The sequence below is a fragment of the Coturnix japonica genome, chromosome 5 (genome assembly GCF_001577835.2).
Source record: "Coturnix japonica isolate 7356 chromosome 5, Coturnix japonica 2.1, whole genome shotgun sequence".
Lineage (NCBI taxonomy): Eukaryota > Metazoa > Chordata > Aves > Galliformes > Phasianidae > Coturnix > Coturnix japonica.
In genome coordinates, this window is record NC_029520.1 from 4,045,948 (window position 1) to 4,066,955 (window position 21,008).

Below are 21,008 nucleotides of genomic sequence, written 5' to 3' on the forward strand. Positions count from 1 at the left end.
TTTTCCTTCCCTTTCCAAAATCTTTACTTGTGGACTTGGTAAAATTATAGCATATATATCTGCCTTTCTTTAGGTCTTTCAGTGAAGCCATAAAATTTACTATGTATAAAGCAAATGTGAACATCATGACCATACATACAACATGCAAGCAATTCTCTGAGAAATGGAGCAGCTTAAAATAATAAGAAAACAAACAGAGTATATTAAATGAAAATCTTAAGTTTAACAAAGAGAACGATGCCATGGATCTGAAAAGCTACCTCATTAGGAATAAGTATGCATTGGAGTATTTCAAACAGAAGCCCGGGCCACTTCATGAAAACTACATTAGTAGCAGGGAAATTTCATTTTAGAGTAAATGTTTCAATTTGGGGAAAAAAGATGGAAACTCTAAATTATTCTATATGTCAACTGACTATCTCCACAATGATAGGAACCAGAGTTTTTAGCAGAAAAGAAACGTATGTTTCTGAAGGAGTATAGACAAGCTTCCTAAAGTAGTTCTGAACCTATTCCAGATTGAAGTTCTTCTCTGTAAGATACTGCAGTATAACAGAGTACATTCTTGTGAACACATATACATCTCATTTCCAATACATACCCAGCAGTCAGACAATACGATTCTAAACCTTTCATAAACAATATTAATATTAAATTTTCCGAGAGAAAAAAAAACCATTTCTCTTGGACATTAATTTCCTAACATGAAAGGTCTGCTAAATGCCAGGCCGTGTGTTTTAGCTGTTGCAATCCTGGGATTTGGCAGGGATCCTGAAATGGGAATTACCTGAGCAGGTGTTTTGAGTATTCTGAACTGGCATTTGCAGCTCTTCTATGAAACAATATACACATGATGTCTACTCTTCCATTTGCTGCTTGCTTTGTTCAGCTTCTGTCAATCTACTTTGACCCTACAAACAGCAACAAGGGTTTCTTTTTCTGTAGTTATGTTTTCACCTCCAACCAAATTTGTCCTACTTATTTAAATTTCAAATTCTTTTGTGGTGTGCTTCATAATGTTTGTACAGAACCCATCAGACTCATTACTTGGCTGGCTTTTCTATAATACCATGGAAAGCATACTTAATAACTAAAATAATTATTTAATTGACAATGTTGAGGACAATACTAATAAGTCAGTTAAAGGAGGCATGAACATTTACATCAGAAGACTATTCTAAAACAAAGTAGTGCTCTCTGAACTTTAAGCTCTGCAGAAGCAGTTTTCCATATGGAAAATAAAACAATGCATTTGCTTTCTTCAGTGCTGGCATATAGTAAAAGAGTCAGATGGCATGAGCATCTACGCACATCATTCCTTGGATGAAAAACGCTGTCAGATTCAATTAAGCGCAAAGTAAAGCTCAATCCGGAGGGAAGGCAAACTTGAATTAAGAAATGTTCGATTGCACAGCCACCTGCTGATCCCAGTTCATTCAGAGGTCTGTTACAACAAGCACATTCATTAGCAGCACGGGAAAGCTATTTTTCTTTGCCCAAAATACAAACGCAGAAAGCAGCAGGAAACAGTATTGACTACATCTGAAGAAACAAAGGTTTTGTGTCACTAGTAGGATGCTACCAGGGTTGTAGCATGCTCTGTAAATTAAAACAAACTAAAAAAAAAGCCAGAGAAAGGCAAGGAAAAAGTAAGGGGAAATGTGTCACACAACCCAAAACCTATGGGGATTTTTTTAAAGAATCAATGCATAAAACTTCCAGGAGGCTCAAGGAGAACAGCAACTGTTGCCAAAATGAGGAATTTCAGCTGTACAAGTGAATGTTGTTAATTCTTTCCCCTTCCCATGAACATCAAGAAATTATTCCAGAAAAGTCTAGTCTTTTATTGAGAGGAGATGAAGAGTTAGATTAAGATCCCAAACAACACTTGTGTAAATGGAGCAGATGCCTCATGATAAGGCAATGAAGGATGAAAAGAACAGACTCTATCTGCACGACAAATTATTCCAAAGACTCAGATTTGTCAGCCTTTCAAAGGCATAGACATTGTGAAAGGGAATCATTTAAATTCCAATTGGTGCATATGCTCTAGTGTAGTTGCCTTGGCTGCTCTAATTCTGAAAATAGAAAGACAAGAACCTTGAGAGAAGATAGATCCATCCCAATCAGCTGTGACCCTCTAAAGTTACCAGAGAGCTTGGTTATATTACATTACATTAGAAAGCCAACATTAAAGGTCCAAAAACTGGCAAGATGAAACCATTTCCATCCAGCACAGGATGTTTCCTATAATCTGTCAGATCCCAAAGGTATCCCTATGTCAGAGCAAGCTGCTACATCACTGCTACTGGATTCGTTTGCTGTTAACATATTTGATTTCAACTTGAGTCACTGCAGACAACTGCTCAGAAATTCTGAAAAGCTGGCTCTGTCACTGAGCCACATCAGACAGCGTGAAAAATATGGCCCACACTTCAGTAGAATAAAGGAAGCACTGTATCATAGCTTGGTGCAGCTACAGCCAAAAATTCCTTTGATTTTAGCTAAGTTAATAATACAGCCAAGTTTTCCTCCCCACTACTTTGTTCCCACAGACACCTGATTTTCAGAGATCTCAATCAGATGAGCTACAAAGAATAGATGGGAAAAGAAATTAAAAATTATAACAGCTTCTGCCTGGCAAGAAAAAACTATGTAGTCTTACAAAAAAGCTTCTGGTATCTTAAAAGGAGTGAGACCTTTGACTGAACTACTTCTGATAAGTTAGAACTGTTTTTAAAGACAACATCCAAATTGCTTGGAAGATGAGAAGTGTTCCAGGTGGCATTCCATGAAGCAGGAATGGAAGGTTTCTTACACAAGGAAGTTCAACTCTTCATGAATATTCACATGATCTGTGCCTTTTTAGGCTGATGTACAAACCTGGACTCAGCTACATGACTACTCAACTCAAAAGGTACGGAGCCACACGCTTCATCAAGAACTGCAGGAAAACAATATCCTTCCATCCCCTTCACATGCTTTTTCATTCCCCTTTTTTGTCCCCCCCCAAAACCAACCAGGATTCACACCCACCCAAAGGTGCCAAAGGCAAGGTTGCAAGGTCAAGCACTCAAAGTCTGGACAAAATGGCCTGTGTAACTTTTGCTGGATTGATTTTGTGAGGAGCTAGAAACAGGAAAGATTTTACTGTAGGCTACTATAATTCTTTAAGCATATGTGGATTCAGCCATTTGCTGAATGTTAGACCCTGATAAAATAGCAGCTGAAAGTGCTGACTTTCTGTTGTTCTCATCCATGCTCCCTTTTGAGTAGGTCTCAGAAAATGCCAAACTGACAGCAACACTGTTGACCAATTCATTCACTTCACAGACCTTTATCATGTGCAATTAAGCACTGTTTAAAACAGGTTTTCAGTCTAAATGCCCAAAGAAAGCACAACCCATTATCTTTCAGATGCAAAACTTTTCATTAAAACATTAATACATATTTTGCAAAAAAACAAAGAAAAATACAATTATCTCACCAAAATGTATCACTATTGTAATATAAACAGGTAGTTTATTCTCATTTTCTTTAAAACTAAGGCTCAGCCAAGGAGTCCAGGTGCTTAAGACAAGCCTGTCAGCCTACAGTGGTTTCACTGTAGCCCTCTCAGCCCTGACACACTGCATTTGGAGCCAATTTTGATACAAACCATACAGAGTTTATGCACTGAGGTAACATCCAGTGCTGTCATTTTTCTGTGTAACTAAATGTCAGCAAGAAATAGAATCTAAAATTGGTCTGTAACTATGGCAACTAATGAGCCATTCTAACATGGAGTCCCCACATCAAACATGTGACCATCAAGAGATTCATTCCAGTTTTAAGATTCTACTTTTCAAAGAAGAAAATATTCAGCTTCTTTTGCTGACATGTGTATTAGAGGTGGCAGCGTACAACCAGACTAGAGCAGGTTTAGACAAACAGCTAAGACAAAAACAGCTTCTTTCTTAAACTGGAAGGAAAAACAGCCAAAATATTCTACTGATGCTAATGACACTGGATATAGACATTTCCTTCCAAAAAGAACAACATGCCAGAGATGACAACAGCATTTGAAATTATAGTACTGGGGAACAAAGCATAGCTCAGTGACAGAAAGCAAAAGCTGCTTTGATTTTTGTTTTTCAGTTCCTACTTCAATAGACATTTGGTATGAAAACTCAAAAGCCAAAAACACATCTGCACATGCATATGAGAATAAACATGAGGCCAGTTCTGTAATTCTGGTAAGGCCATTTCCTTTTCCATGACCTAATCTTCCTTCTTAGGAACGGTTCTAAAAGGGTTGTATTGGGGAATTCTCTTATACAGTTATGCTTCCAGCAAGAAAATTTCCATCTCTTCCCCAGGAAACCATGCTTACCCCTCTCTATACCTTCTCGTGGAAACCACCAGCTGACCACAAAACCACCTAAGGCCACAGAAATGAAGTCCCTCTTGAAGTAGCTGGGATCCCTTATCAGGAGAGCTCTGCACATAGAGTGTTTCATGCACAGGTTCCTTCAAAGCCAGAATAACCACATGGCAACAGCTTGTTTCTCCCATTTTGTATATAATAGACACATAATATACTCTGCACCATTGCTTTCTAAAGAGGTAAATCCTTCTCTTTCATTCAGCCATTAGAGTTCCAGATCTTGCTATCAGCATGTGGTAGGAACAAACAGCAAGGATCCCCAGTATAAACGGAGTATGGATGGTTTCCCTTATGGTACTAGAAATCATTTAGCTCCTTTGCTGCTCCAAACAAGGAAGACCTTAACCACATTAAAAAACCATCATCATTCAGACCTTGTTTTACGGAAGAGAGAAGACAGAAGGTAAAATAATCAAGAAAGAAAGCAGTTATTAGTTAGCAGAAATTGAAAAGTACATAGTTATTGCTGTCAAATAAATTTGAAGCTAAAATGAAATGAATATTTGAAATAAAGGATTGGGATTGCCACGTATGACATGGAAATGTTTCTTTAATAAACAAGTGTTACGTTGTAGATAGAAATGTGCTACAGCCCAGGATGTTAGAGGTGTTAGTCAAATTTTTAACAAGAAACTTCATGCTCTCACCAGTTTTCTTGGAGGATTTTAAAGCTAACAAAACAAAACATGTTGTTACAGGACTGGAGTACAGTCACGTGTCTATTAGAAAAAAGCACTGCAAGTAACAGACACACTAATGAAAGAAAATGAACAACTTCTTTGTGTGAATTTGTAAACCTGTGTGAATCTCATTATAGCTGACTGAAAAAGAGAATACTATATTTACATCAATTATACAGCTCCCACAAGATGCAGTGCTCTGTGATAGATGTATAGAAAGAAACGAGGTCACTTATAAAAAGCAGTATGATTTTCCTGCACAGAACAAAGGCCATCTCTGATGCTGTGTATCTGCCACCATATTGCACTGTATTTCTGCTAAGGCAGCAAAGTATTTCTTTGCATAACGCTTCTGTATGATTAAGATGCAATGATGAATAGACAGCATAATGTCACACCAGGACTGCCATTAGGGAACTCCACAGAGGCTGCTCAGGTGACTTAGTGGAGAAAGGAGACACTAAGATTTTTTTCTTTACCTGAGTCCTCACTTCCACACATACGTTTTTAACAAAGAAGAATTAATTTCTGTTACTGACAGAAACTAATGAGGCCAAATCCAATTTAATTCCTTCCCTTTAAGGGGAAGTGATCAGTTGGTTCAAGCCCAGTGTTTTCTATTCATGTGGAAAACACAGCTATGGAAGCAAAGTCATAACTCAGGAGAAATAAACAGAAAGACTGACAGAAGAAAAACAAGGAATAAAGGGGAATGGACCCAGCTCTCAACAAACGTTCCTGATACATCCCAGGTCACAAATCACCACCACCAACCAAGGGCTTGCAGAAAACATCCAGTGTAGCATTCTAAGAGCATCAGGAAAAGCCAGCTTAAAGTGCTAACAACAAAAAAGCTATGATGTGGAGAATCAGAGACAGAAGTTAAAGCTCTGAACGTCTCATACCTTTCAAATTCATTTCTACCTATTTAATTAATCATCATCAGAGAAGTAATTTAAATGAATGGTCTATATAGAAAAAAAAAAAAGAACCATAAACCCAGTCCACCTACTAGGCATCACTGCATCCACATTAGTTTGCTGGTTTAAAGATAAATAAGAAAACAAAAGAAAACTTGCAAAGGCCCATGCATAAGAACAGCATACTGCTTCGTGTGAAAGCAATGAATAACCATAAGCAGCAAGGGGCTGCCCAAAAGAAAACCTGCCTGAAGGACAGCTAAAGGTACAGGAAGATGGCTGTGATATATTCAGTGCTGCTGTGGGTACCACGACAGGGCAGCTGCGAGCAGCTTTCACCAGCAGTAAATGCTTCTCACCGTTTCTTTTCCTGCCTTCGTCCTTTGTCACTTTCTGCGGTGCCACGACTTTCTGCGGGGAGCTCCGGCTGGAGCTGGGCTTTCCCGACTCATTGCTGATGATGGAGCCGTTCTGGCTCGGGGACCGGCTGCAAGTAACCATAGCAACAAGGGAGGCTGTAAGTTCTTCTTCACAAACCTCGTTTCAAGGTTATTTCATCTGCACAGTTTGCACCACTGAGTTTTCAGGTCCGATTTTGTACCGAAACAGTAGAGAATAAAAACGGCATGCACAAACAAGGGAAAAACAGGAACAGACTGATGGTAGGAGAGCACTGCTCCTCAGTTAGTTCAGGGCTGATAGGCATCTTAAGCAACACTGAAAGCAGGCACTTCTCATGCACAACCCCCACAATGACAGAAGCAGCACTGCAGAGGACAGAACTCCCTGTTTTTAATTCTCTGTCTTTACACAGCTAAAACGAACAAGACTCATGCTTTTATAAATACAGCTGAAATATTTTGTTATTTAGCCTGCAATGGCACACAACTATTTTCTCATCCACAATGCAAAATTCACTAATTCCCTTATCTCCTTTTTACCTATTTCCACTTAACGCAGTTTAACCAGCACCATTATCTGCTGAAACTCTGAAGAAAATGTTCTCTTTGTGCAGGCATTGCATCTCCTTATACTAAAACTGCCCCACACTGGCTGAGGAGGGAGGGCACAGCAGCTCCCATCAGCACTGGCTCTAAGCAAGGAGCCAGAACCCTCAGAACATGCAGTGTACCTCAAGTTCTCTTCTTTTGGGGGTGGGCAGATGACTCAGTCTTAATGCACAAGTCAAGAAAAATAGGCCAGATTTGGTGCTACTCCAAATCAATGCATGATGTCAAATTGTTCCTAGAGGTGAAACTTGCGATCTATGGGCTGGCATAGTTACACATGCACCTATCTACACTCTAGATCGTCATGGCTGGTGAAAGGATAATTTAAACAGGCTGCATCTAAGTTAAAAACCACTCACAAGGACTTTTGTTTACAGAGAGATATCCAACCAATTGTATTGCTGTCAAAATAGCTTTATATCCACAAAATGGTATCAAAACAAAACTTCCATGAAGATCAGCCCATCACTGCCATATTGAAACATTCGTCTTCCTCTTCTTCTGGCTGCCCTATCCATGTAAGTAAAGGACATTTACTGTAGTCAGAATGGGAAGGTACAAGTATGAGGAAATACTTCCTAGAGACTCCCTTTTGAGGATAGCCTGAGAGGAAAGGCGATTGACAATGGTTTTTCCCAGCTCCATGACTTCAGGGGAACTCAGCACACACACTGCATCAGCTCAGCTTGGGGATTATCTTGTGAAGTTCTAATGAGAATAAATTTTCTTAAAAAGAATTTCACCCCTGTAGATCTCCTTGACCCTGCTAATGAAGAGTCCCAGTATATAAATTATTCCAGGGACAGACCAGTACCTGAAGAAAAGCTGATCTACTTGGGAACAAGGAAAAGAAACAAGTATAGATAGCTTGCACAATTATTTCTGCTGCCAGTAAGCTAAATATTCCTCTTTTTAAAGCAATCATTGTACTTATTATCTGTGAAGCTTCCTTCAGCGATAACACGAGAAGATATTCTGATCAGTTACCAGCCACTTCATGGCAGTTTGATTTAAATTGACCTTTCCAGACTGCAAAGTAACCAGAATGAAAGAGCAAATACATAAAGGTCAAGAAATATTTCTTCATCTTAAACAATCATTAAGTTCCATCCCCAGACACAACTCAGGAATGAAAAGAGACTGCATTTCTACATGTTCTCACTTACTCAATCACCCTGAAGGAGGTAAAAGTAACTCTGAACAACAATTTGCTAACAAAGGCACACAGAAGTATTACAGGTTCTGTTTGCTTTTGTAAAGAGAGTAACTTTCCCAGTGAATTCCTGATTCTTCCTGATTCAAGATTGCTAATCAACATTTGCTTAAAAAATGAGCAGATAAAATAGGGGGGGAGGGGGGGGGATTCTACACCCATTTGAAGGACTGAGGTCAAGTTCCTAATCGCTTTTTTTTAAGACTATTATAGGACAGGTTTACTTGTGCGTGTGTGTTTCAAAATGGCTCTGGAGAGGTTGAAAAACATTTTAAAGAACATTTTCTGCAAAGGTTTATCTGTGAGAGCACAGCACCAGGAACTGCAGCCAGTATAATGGTGATCTTTCATTTTCTCCGAGGAAGATTCAGGGTAGACCTTACATAACAGTTCCTAATGGCAGTGAAGAACAGATCCCTCGATGAAGCTGTAATGATTCTACCATTGGAAGACCTTAAAGAAAACTGAAATTCAGGCAGAGGTATAAGTTGACTACATGGTGGAATACATCAAGTATTAGATGGGTTCCTGGAGGGAGAGCTTCTAACGTGTGATCAACCCTAAAGACTTAATTTGAAGAGATTGTAAACCTGAGAAACTTCACTTTAGAAACTGATGTCATCTAGTCTATTCTTACACACTCCAAAGTTTTGTCCTGCTGTAGATCCTTGGATATTTAGTGTTTGCTCTTCAACTGGTGGACTGATGCAGTCCGTCAGTAATTCTAAAGCAGCTTAAAGCAAAAGACAAGGCTTCTATGACTATATTTGAGGAATGACTGGTGTTCATGCTCCAGATTCAATGTTTATTTTAGGCCAGCATGCACAAGACAGACACTTCCCATTTAATTCCTCTACTCACCTACAGTCTGTGGAGACTTCATTTTATCTTTCATTTTACAGCAAACTTGCACATCCAGTACATACTACTGTTACACCAAGAATATGTCATGGAGGAATCTGCCACATATTGTGCTTGGGTACCAAACCTTTCAATTTTCCCTAAGTAGTGGCAACATGTATCCCATTAACCCCTCAGCAAAAACACACAACTCCATACCTTTTCCTTGTTTCATTGGATTGGGCTGTTTTAATGGTGCTTCCATCCTGAGTAATTTCTCTCTCCTGGGAGGCAGGGGCATCTCTGACTGGAAGTGGAAGTACGACAGTCTCCTGAGTTACTGGTAAAACTTCATCTTCAGCTCCCTGCTGACCTAAATGTTGCTTGGCATAGTCAAAGCCTTGTACTGGCTGCAAAAACAAGTGGAAGAAATCATTTCCAGAATGCATCATATCTTAAAACAAAATTTCCACTTGAATATACAATTTTCCACTACCCCTTTACTTCTTTAATCAAATAAACTAAAGGTGAAGATGTGTAGATTGCAATGCAAATGACCAACAAAGCAACTTTTCTGATAAGATCTCCATTACACCCACTTTAAATGTGATTAATTAGTATTAAACTTGGCTAACCTTCCTTCCCCTGTCTGAACACCCCCAGAATTACCTATAACAGACAACGCAAAAGTAAAACGGAAACCAAAATAAAATATAAAAAGGGGAGAAAAACAAAGCCATATTGAAAATAAATAATTAAAACGTTCTCCATGAATAAAATCTTCTGTTTCCAAATGAGGTGAGAGTAATTTATTCCAGATCAAGACAAAGCAAAAAAGGCACAAATGAAAGTTTCATGGGCAAGATTTTACCCCACTCTTCCCTCCACCCCCCACCCCCCCCCAAAAAAAAATTATTCTTCGCAGAGTAGTGAAATCACATTCCCTCTGGCTTTCAAGTTGCCTACTGGGAATGTTCCTATTGATTTTACTTGTTTCTCTTGCAAAGTGGCATTTGCAAGAGGCTTGCAGCCCTGGCATCCAAGTGCTGTGTGCCCAGCCTGAAGCCATGGCTGTGCTTTCCCTGCTGCGTCTGCAAGCAAAAAGCAGAAATGACAACATGTTCAGGGCAAAGCAGCCACTGAAAGGTGGATTCTCCCAGAGGAGAAATTAAATAATTCAAGCAAAACTTAAAAATGCATTTTCTATTGGGAAGAAAAGACATTCCTGGCCAACACTGGGAAAAACACGTAGTATACAAAAATGTTCTTGCTGCATTTAACTGAGTTAATTTGACCCAAAAATACATATTCTTCCTGAAGAAGAAAGATTATTTGTAGACTGCTAAGAAAGAAAACATCAAAAAACACTTCCAAAGATAGGCTGCTTTTAACCCTCAAATTACTTTGAGGAACTCATCAAAATCAGACATTGAAAACCAAGCAGTCCCTCTCAGGTTCCTGTCCTGCTACCACTGAGTATTTTCATTCCAGAAACAAGTCAGACCAATAAGAAATCTGCTGATTTCTTGTAGAAGAAATCCGTGTGTAGAAAAAGAATGAGCTCTAAAAAAAACCAACCATTTTCCCTTGTTCTGTCCCTTCCTGAATCTGGGCTACTGCTAAAAATACAGATAAATTTCATAAGCAGTTTCAGTCTGAAAAGGAAACGCTGTGTTCTTCTTAAAACAAAAAAAAGAAACAATTTGTTGTTTCTGGAATTCTGTATCGTGTTCGCCATCTCCTGCTTATACCAAGGCTGATGATCTCTAATGTGCTCAAGCACTTCAGAATTCATCTGATAAACAGCTCCAGTGTATGAAGGAGACACTAATTGGGCTAACTGTTGTCTAGGGAGCAGACATCTCCATGCATTGGCACGACAGATCTCGCAGTGTATCAGAGGAAAACCAATTCACCATCACTACCCCATGGCAAATCGTGATGCTACCACCCCTGACAGCCTTCTGCTTGCCCTCCTCTAAAGGCAGGGGACCTTAAAAGCAGCCACTAGCTACTAAGGGAGGAAAGGAATGAGAAAAGCAAGTAGTAGCTGTGCAAAGACAATTAGCAAGAGCTACTGCACACCATCCTGGACAGCAATACTTTTATTCGACATAATGCTTTTCAGCCTTAGTAACTAAACTAACCATTTAGTCAAGACTATCACAGTTACTCTGCAAAAATAGACAACAAAGAAGAAAAGATGATTAAATCAGATATTTCTCCATGCTTATCAAATAGCAGAAGACACAACTTTGAATTCATACCTTACTTTATAAAAAAAACAGCAGAAGAGACAGAATATGAGGATTTTTACAGGACTCTACAGACTCTCAGCTTCTATGTGCCAAAGGAACAAAATAAAGATTATTTTAATCTATATTCTACTTACCACCATGTCTGGTAGCAAATTGCATTAAGGAAGAGCTGAAAAAGCCATCCTCATCAGCAGACATATTGCGTTAAATAAAATTTGATCTTGGAACCCTGCTCTGAGAAAGTCCACAGGAACAGATGGCTTTACCACCCCTGAAGGGAACTGGCAAGGCTGAATCACGATCAGGCAGTGCTAAGGCACAGAAAGCATAGGTGTCCAATATGGCCACAGTACTCAGAGAGACCGATGGAGGGAGATTTGAATATTGTTTTTGAAATAAGACATGATTAGATGATTAAATTACATTGCCTGGAAAAGGGTAGAATGAACATGGAGAACTGTCACTGGGACATTTTTCTTCAAAGTGATTATGAAAGAGGCATTGATATTTAAGTAAAGAACAAAAGAGAAAACGAAGAGAAGAAAGGGTGGTTAATCTCTCCTTCTGCATATATAACCACAAACACAGACAGTGTCTCCGGTTTCTTTTTTCCATGCCCTTTACCAAATTTATAGTGGCTGTTTTCTCATGGCCTACATTACTTGTTTTCGCTGGTGGGTCTTAGACAGCAGATCTGATCTCTGTTTACATGCAAGCTTATACCATCATGCATAAAAGAAAGATTTCAGTTTACAGCCTTTGGAAAAGCATGCTGTGAATTCAGAAGCAAGAGAGGTAAATGCTAACATCTGCCCAAAACCTGAAAGGAAAAACAGCATCTCAGAACAGAAGCAGCATTTCAAGAACATTAAGATAAATTCCGTATAGAATTTTACCTTTGTTTTTTTTTTTTTAATTATTTTTTTCTTCTTTTAATTCTTTAACTTTTTTTTTTTTAAACTTTTAAAAAGCTGAGGAAAAAAAGAAGGTAACATTGCTACTTCCCTGCAACTTAGTCCTGATGTCACTGGCTCCTCAGCCAATTCAAAACGGCAACAAAAACACAACACAATCCCTAAGACACTATAAAATATACAGTACAAGAAAGGTCATTTTTTAAACCCTACTTATTTAGCCGTCAGTCTGTGAGAACAACAAAGTCATTCCTAAATTACCAGGCAGATGCAGCAATCCCGCTGTTACATCGTACCCCACTCTGCAGAAGGATATTTAAGCTGGGCGTTTCATTTCCCCTCCATGCTGTGTTCAGGCATCCTACCCGCTGACATGGGACGAGTGAGTCCCTGAAGGGCTGTGGCAGGCAGCTCTGCTCAGTGAAGAGCTGCAGCATCCCACTGCTCACGGCAGCAGGAGGACTGCAGCGATGAACAGGCTGCTCTGCTCTGCCAGCTCCCTTGGTACAAGGGAGCACAGTTCAAAAACAACAGCTGAAACCCAAGGCTGTTATGCATCCCATGACATTCTCCTCATATTCAAAAGGTACCAAAAACATTCCAGTGATACAGAAGCAAATCTCAGGCCTGCATAAACAAAACATTAAAGCTGATCCTTAAATTAAAAATCACTCTGCTGCGACCACACTTATCAGATCAGATGCAGCATTAATCAAGCAGTCTCAGGTACTTTTCTAAGCAATGAAATATCATACAGAATTACAGAATGGCTTGGGTTGGATGAGACCTTTAAGATCATGTACTTCTAATCCCCTGCTATAGGAAGGGATACCTCTCACTAGAATAGGTTGCTCACAGCCCCACCCAGCCTGGTCTTGAGTGCTTCCAGGGAGGGAGCATCCACAACCTCTGGGTAACCTGTGCCAGTGTCTCACCTCCCTCACAGTAAAGAATTTCTTCCTATATATTCATTCAAAATATGATGTAGACATGACACCATCAGCTACTTGTATTGCCAAACTGCAGGAAACTACAGTTTAGGCAGATACTGCTACTCCTGAGGTCACTAATGCTGGAACTAAAAATAACAATGAAACTGTCCCTTTCAAAATGATCTTATAACATTATCTTAGTGAAATACATTCCCTAGTCTTATTTTAAGTAAGGATACTGTAATCAGGAAAGACAACAAGCAGACCGTTTCCATCCTACTGCTGGATTTATCCTTTATGGTCAATATACCATTGTATACCCTAAGCTAGATCCGGCTGAACCTTTCTGATGGAACCACCTTTGTGTAACTAAGCACAAATCAATTTAGCTTTCATTCCAAAAAGAATCACTTTCTATTTAATGAACTAAATTATATTTTGAGTGACAAAATATAACAAAAATGAACTGAAGAAGATTCTATACTTGCACTGTAGTTTGGCTCAGGAGCACACCTTTGTAGTAAATCTCCAAGTTACCTCCACTGGCCATACGTTGATTCACACTGTACCACAATCTCAGGGATCACAAACCTTCTTTCAGATTAAAGAAAAATAGGAAATGTACTCCACAAGCCAGCCAGCCTGTTGCACTGAAGTTACCAATGTGAGCAAATCACTCGAAATGAGCAAAGGATGGATGCTGGCAGCTCAGCACCAATTGTTTTGTTCTGCAGATCCAACTCCTGTGTGATCACGCTGACTGCTGGTGTAAAATGCAGACTGAGGGAACAGGTTTCCACCTGATTACCTTTACCTCATTAGCCTTATTAAATCTTCCTTCTTAGAGAAAAGTCAAAACGCAAAATTCTTTTTCTTTCTGTAGTGATAACTGTGGAACATAAAAATTAGCTCTTTTTCTATTGCAGCTCCAACCAGCAGTCTCTTTATTAAATAGTAACTTCACTCAGCTGTAATGTACCCAGTAACGACAGCTCAGAACAATGTACAAATTAGTCTCCTTTTGTACTTCAGCTGGGACCTGAGATTACAAATAGGAATTAAGATGTGCATAATATTCACAGCAGACCTCTAATAAAGCACAGTCTGTATTTTAGACATTTCAGTGAGACATTAGGAGATATTGCAGTGATATTAATTTTTTTGTGTGTTTGAATATTACTTGTTTCAAATTTCCAGATCTAGTCCTTAACACTACTTTGGTAATAAATACATAAGCATATTGGAAATGACACAAAAATGTCCTTTATGTATCATTTTTTATACAGCTGACACCAGCTGTACCCATCTGCAGCTGTGCGAAGATGAGGAGAAAGAACCTGTCATATGCATCACACTTTCAGCTCTCACCCCAATCTACAGTTCTCAGCAAAGCTGAAACCACAATAATCCTGCTGTCTGTTGCATCAAGAAACTGAGGAATCCTTCAATTACATCTAGCAGAGAATCAAAGAACTTCAGAAAGCAAAGATATGTCTTGGACTTGCAGATCAGCCACTCACTTTAGCTCTTTGAGGCAGGTTCATCATGGTATCTGGTTTGAAGTCATTCTTGTTTTTTCTGCACAGAACTGCTGTAATGATAATGATGATAACTGTAACCACAGCAATGGGAGCCAGTACCGCTGCAATGATCCACAGGTTGTTTGGTGGGTTCTTCACCACAGCTACAGAAAATTGCAAACCAACATTGGTAAGTTTCACTGTATAAATTAAAGGTGCAAACTGCTTCTAATAGTGCCTTCAGCTGCCTCCAGATAATGATTAGTATAAAAGGAGTGCTAGTACCTATTTATCCTTTATATTTCTTAAGTATAAATAAAAGAATCAGTAACACCATTCGATCCACATATCCAGCAGCAAAAGCTGTCATCAGCTCCCAAGCCACGCTAGATGACGTTAGATATCACTCAAATATTCATTTACAGAATTAGGAAAATTAATATTCTTTTTTAGAGGAGACATTTAAGTAATACATCCTTTACTTTTCAAAACACAACCAGCTTACAGGAAGATAGTATATGTGCTGAAAGTATACACAGAGTTCATGCCCAGTAGTACAGACTTAATAGCTCTACAAGAGCAAATTGGCTCAGCTTTTTCAAAGACAATGAAGCTAAGCGTGCTAACAGTCATTACTGACACCAGCAGGGCAATAACAAAATGCTTCTCTTGTGCTCTAGGAATATATTGTCATAGTTAAGATCAAAATTAATCCATCATTTCTGAAGGAGAATTGGTAAGGACGGAAAGAGCTCTCTGCAGATATATTAATAATGGCACGAGGAAAAAGATCCGTTTCAGAAATAGAGTAGTACTTAAATGCTTTTAGATTCCATTTCACCAGAGTAAAGTCTTTTAGTATGCATGCTGAACTCATACTCACATCAGAGAGCCTCCTGTTACATAAACCTGTTATCATTGCATTTCTCTCTTGAAAAAACACCAGATAATCTCCTTACGATTTTGCATTTTCCTTCAGTGAAAATATTTTGTGGACTTCAACACACTTTCTCTATTTATTTTTCTTTGCCACTGTTTGCTGGCATGGATAGGCAATTGTGAATATATCAATGTAAAATAGCCTTTTCTATTTCTTTGGGGACTAATGCTTTCAAATGTCATTGAGCTTATTAGCTTGTCAGAGGCACACAGCGTCTTTCAGGATCAGACTGAATGCACACCATAATGCTCTGGCTCTGCAGCAGTTATGAAAGCCAGCTGAAAGTGTGTTCAAAGACTGAGCTTATTTTCACTGCATTTCCCCACCTCCTCGCAACACCAATGCAGTTTGCTAGGCTGAGCAGGGATAGCACCATTATGTACCTGATAATAACTGTATGCTTACAGATGCTCCAGAAAATCAAGCTGAACCATAGGATTAAGTGACCTTTCAAGGTTCGCTTCTCAATGAACTTGTATAAGTCTAAATTAATAAATGAAAAGGAATGAAAGGGCTGTGGGGAAGGAAGGAGAATCTGAATTTTATCAGAAAATAATCATGTTAATTCTGTGAGCAGAAAATTATTGAAGAAATACGACTATTATCTGCAGAGGACGCATAATAAACAATGACATTATGACAAACAGGACTAACATTTAGGAGTCCTGGTTTTAGATCCCAAATTCAGTTACTAGCTTCAATGATATCATCAATAAGTCATTCCGTTGCTTATGCAAATTCAACAGGATTTTAGTGGATTTTGAAGCAAGCTTTTGTTTTGCTATAACTCAGTCCCTCATCTATGAAGCAGGAACTTCTTTGTTATTACTCATCTGCCTGACCAGACCATGAACTCCTGAGGGTAGATGTGTTTTCTTACTGCATTCTGGTGCAGAACCTCTCAATCTGCTGCAGCAGAAATTACGAGTAGAAGTGAAATGCACATGAAATATTTTCTTTGGGAACATAGAGGCTGACTATAAACACTGTGTCTAAAACGAGACAAATTGATTTCTTTCCTTCATAAAGTATAAAGATAGTTCTACCTCCTACATTTTAAGCACTCTGGCTTTGGAATCTCGGTTACCCAAGGTCAGCATTTCCACTTCTGTACAATTTCTTTACAATATTGTATGCATGCTTAACTTTTCTGAAAATCTATAGTTGAATAAAGTCACCTTAGCAGATCATAGAAGTACAAAGTTAGATCATCTGTAGCAGCTGTCATATAATTACCTAAACAACCATATAAGTGACTCCATGGAGTCATAAAGCTGCCATACGTTCTCTACGGCTGCTTCAGCATAAACAAAGCCACTAAACATTCTCACTGAAAACAAAGTAGTTTAGATTTTAAATGCTAGGCTTTATGGAGTTAGGAATGGAAATCTGCAATTTTAATCCCATAAAAGTCAATAACAGACAAATCGAGGATCAGGTACAGTATAGAGAACATTCCCTGGAAATTATACCATACTTCAGCCTTCTAACTCAATCATATGGATTTGGACGATACATCAATTACTTATTATACTAGCTCCTTCTTTTCCTATCCTTGTAATACTTGTAATTATTTCAGAATTACTGCTCCTTCAGGCAGAGAGATGGCTGAAGTGATGGCCCCAGAAAGTCCCATTTTATATGCTGTTTAACCAAAAAGGAGATCCAGAATGGAAATCTGCTCTGTAAGTTTAATTCCACCTGGACCAACACCTGAGACAATTGAGAGATTCAATTAGTTGAAGGCATCAATTCATACATTAAGCAGTCATTAAAAAGGAAAAAAGAAGAGAGAGATTAACAGAGAGAAATTTGAAAAGGACTCTTACGATCAGCTTGAACTTGAATCACATAACCCAGTGTCAGGGCCATTCGCTGGGAGTCAACAGTACTCAAAATTTTGGCAGCTGCCGTGCCCAGCAAAGGTTTCCCATTGTATAAGGTATAGTATGTCAGTTCAGCTGGCTCCTTGGGTCCTGGAATTCGTTGTATTTTTACCATCTTTCAGAAAAATGAGAAAATGAGAGAAAGAGAAATAAGCCATATTTATATCATGTCATTACAAAACCAGCAAGAAGTTACGTGAAGGCAGTGCATGCGGATTGTCAGATCTGATATAAGTATAAGCTGCAGGCAAATATTAGAAGAGGAGCAGAGTTTCCCCTCTACGCTACAGACTATTAGGATTAGTGAGGAATGATTGCCTTCATGAAAATCCTTAAACATAATCCTAATGCAAAGGAAAGGCATGCAGTAAAAAAAGAGAGGTTCAAATGCTTGGACAACACAGTCCCCTGTAAAAAGGGAATTCTTAAAAACCTACTGTTGAAAACCATGCTACTGACACATTACAGCTGAAAATTTGCCTCACATTTTACTGCCACATTCATTATTTTTGGTGCCAGGCTAACTGTGCTTTCTCAGTTTTATTCAGGAAAAAAAAGTGGGCATTTGTTTTCATGTTTCTCAACAAGCAATTCTTGAACAATAACACAAAGCTGAAGGATAAAAACAAGAACTTGTCATGGATTTTGGAAAAGACTTTCTCTTTGAATACCCGGCAACTACCATCATTTGGCTGAATTAGTGAGAAAGCAAAGTAGGAATGTTCCAACTAAATGAATGGTAAATATTGTCATGTAGTAGAAAGATGATTAATAAATTACTCAGGGCTCAAATGTTTACCTCACAATGTGATCTGTGGACATACGATTCTATGACTAACCTTGTAGAAGGACTGCCTCATACATCTTTTCAACAAAAAGGAACAATTCTACCCTTACTGAGTTATTCCAATGGTGGAAGAGCTAAGAAACACTTTTTTTCCACAGTTGAGAACAAAAATTAGAACTACTCATTATGTGGAACAGATGACTTCATGCTAAAATATGTGTATTGTATTAATCTTCTCAGCAACCAAAAGACAAAATATTTGTTAAAACTGAATATCTAGTGATAACTTCTAGAATATGAGAGACATGAAAACATGGCTGACTTCAGCAAAAGGAACCCATTATTAATACCATGCATATTACACACGCTCCTTGGGTGCTTGTGAAAACAGATAGGAAAGCTCAGCACTGTTAAAGAGCTCTCCCCACACATTCAGGCAGCATGCATCCAGACCAAAATCTCCACAGAGCACATTTAGGTGTAACTGATGTTGTACTGCTCACCTGTACAGTGTAGCTGCCCACAGTGGTGGCACGTTTAAAGCGTCTTCCTTGTTGATGGGACATCATGAACAGCGGGGCCAAGCGCTGCTCCATTAGTCTTGCAAAGCTCTGATTGTTCAGTCCCAGTAATGCAATATCAACCCCTTGTATAACTGCAGGAATGGGGAAAACCACACATCAGCACAGACTCAGAAAAGCATCTAATCCATAATCTCCAGTGTAGAGGTCAGTGAAAACCAGTTTGGGACCTGTCTGGCTTTATGCTTATCAAAGGAACAGCCAGATGCTCCTGTTAGGCAAACAGCAGGGTTTTTTTTACCCAGCAGTTTTGAAATCTGAAGTTGAAGCTCTACACAATTGTTTAAAAATATTTATATTTGGGAGCATTTATCACTGAATAGATATTTCCTAAATGCTAATGAATGTAAAGTAAAATATACGCTAAAATTACACAGAGTTCAATTAAGTGATACAGCATGCTCATTTTGTTCATAACTATGTATGATTTTTCAGTGTTACTTAAAAATTCATCTGGGAACATCATTAGGAGCTTTTTCCTTTGTTTTCTGAAAACACTATTTCCATTGTAAGACCAACAGTATTCCACCACAGTTAGTGCACAAGAGCAAAAAAAAGAAAAAGGATCATTAATGGACAACTAGCACTTCAGAGGGTGATTTTAACCTGGAAATTAGGTGTAGACATAACAGGCACCAAGTCACACTGGATACTAGAAGGAGATTACAGAATTTAAGCCATTTCACATCAGGCACCTTTTCCTTCACTCCCCTGAGCATTAAACCATTCCAGCTACAGACACGCTGATAAGAAGGCTTTGGGATCTACTGACTCAAAGATATTGGAAAAAGGGTCTCTTCTCCTGCTTACTTGTAAAGTCAGGACATGCCTGAAGAGAAGCCTGATACCAGTGAAATGACCTTTTTTTTCTATAAACAGAAAATTATGCACTTAAAGCTTCAGGTGTAAAATGCAGAAGTTCCCAGACTCAGTCAGAAGACTCTAAGACACTTCCCCGGGCTTAATAGATCACCTGTTTTTTCTTCCTGGGTTTCATCAGCAAGCCTCTTTTGATTTCAAATTTAAACCCAAGTCCCAACAACTGTGTTTAAATTCTGAAAACAGCTGCTCTTATAAACACTTAAAACCAAAATGACATAAATTTTGAGGCAAGCTTTGGCTGCCAAGATGACAAATCACAGTCACGTCCAAGAGTAACTTCGGATACATTTGTCCAGCTGAATGCAATGGAAGCGTTCAGTGGGAAACCACTTATTTTTATATAAAATTACTGTACCAATGTGTTACTATAATTGAGTACTAAAAGTTGTTCTCTCAATTGCACAGAAGACAGAAGGAGATTTAAAAAAGTACCTGTGATCACCCAGTAGTCTCTAGTTGACTCTGAGACATCAAGGTTTGGATATTCCAAAGCTTTAAAACAAAAGTAGAAATGATTTCATAATATTCCAATATCTCACACATTTTATGTGCCTGAACAACACAGCCACACATCAATAAATAAGATTGATCTCCAGCTTTTTCACAAAAGTAGTTACATGACTGCTCAACCAAGGAAGAAGATCTAGAGACATAAAATTCAGGATTACAGTTTCCCATCCGTCTGAAAAAGGACACGAAATCTAAACCGTGTAGGTGCTGCTGCACAATATAAAACAAATCTCATGCTGCCATAATATTTGCCGGTACACTTTCTGTGGGTAAAGCCAAGGATTAACTGTTACTAAAGATGATATATGATATGTATATCTCCATGTTGTATACATCTCTGCTGCTTTCTCTACATGATCAATCCTCCAGGAATATAAGAAAACTTTCCATGGTCATTCTGTGACTCAGTCCTTACTTAAGACAAAGCACATTGTCAAATATTATTAATTAAAATACACAACTGTCAGCATCCATTAACCAGAACACAGATCCACATAGACTACAAATGAGACTAACTAAACAGTGAAAATGATTCAGAGCTGGGTACCGGCACACTGGAATCACAACCCACAGTGCAGCATTTAAGGTATTACTACCACATGCACTTACGGCTGTGATGAACTGATGTTTGCCGTTTTGATGTTTTTGTTGTGTTTTGCATCTCAAAAGTGCATTAGGCTGTGAAGTTTAACACGTTGCTAATTCTTTA

General features: G+C 38.7%; 1 protein-coding gene across 12 annotated transcripts in view; it reads right to left on the reverse strand.

The window, feature by feature from the left end:
• Positions 1-21,008, reverse strand: part of KIAA1549L (KIAA1549 like) — a 99,835-nt gene that overhangs the window by 34,884 nt on the left and 43,943 nt on the right. For all 12 annotated transcript variants that reach the window (XR_001555377.2, XR_004307315.1, XR_004307314.1 and 9 more), the window contains 6 exons: positions 20,222-20,281; positions 18,830-18,981; positions 17,483-17,654; positions 14,714-14,877; positions 9,309-9,499; positions 6,386-6,513 (listed from right to left, as the gene is read on the reverse strand). Coding sequence is in view for 8 of the 12 variants with exons in the window: in XM_015863511.2 (XP_015718997.1) it covers positions 6,386-6,513; positions 9,309-9,499; positions 14,714-14,877; positions 17,483-17,654; positions 18,830-18,981; positions 20,222-20,281 (867 nt within the window). In the remaining 4 variants the exon portion in view is untranslated. The remainder of the gene's footprint in view (positions 1-6,385; positions 6,514-9,308; positions 9,500-14,713; positions 14,878-17,482; positions 17,655-18,829; positions 18,982-20,221; positions 20,282-21,008) is intronic.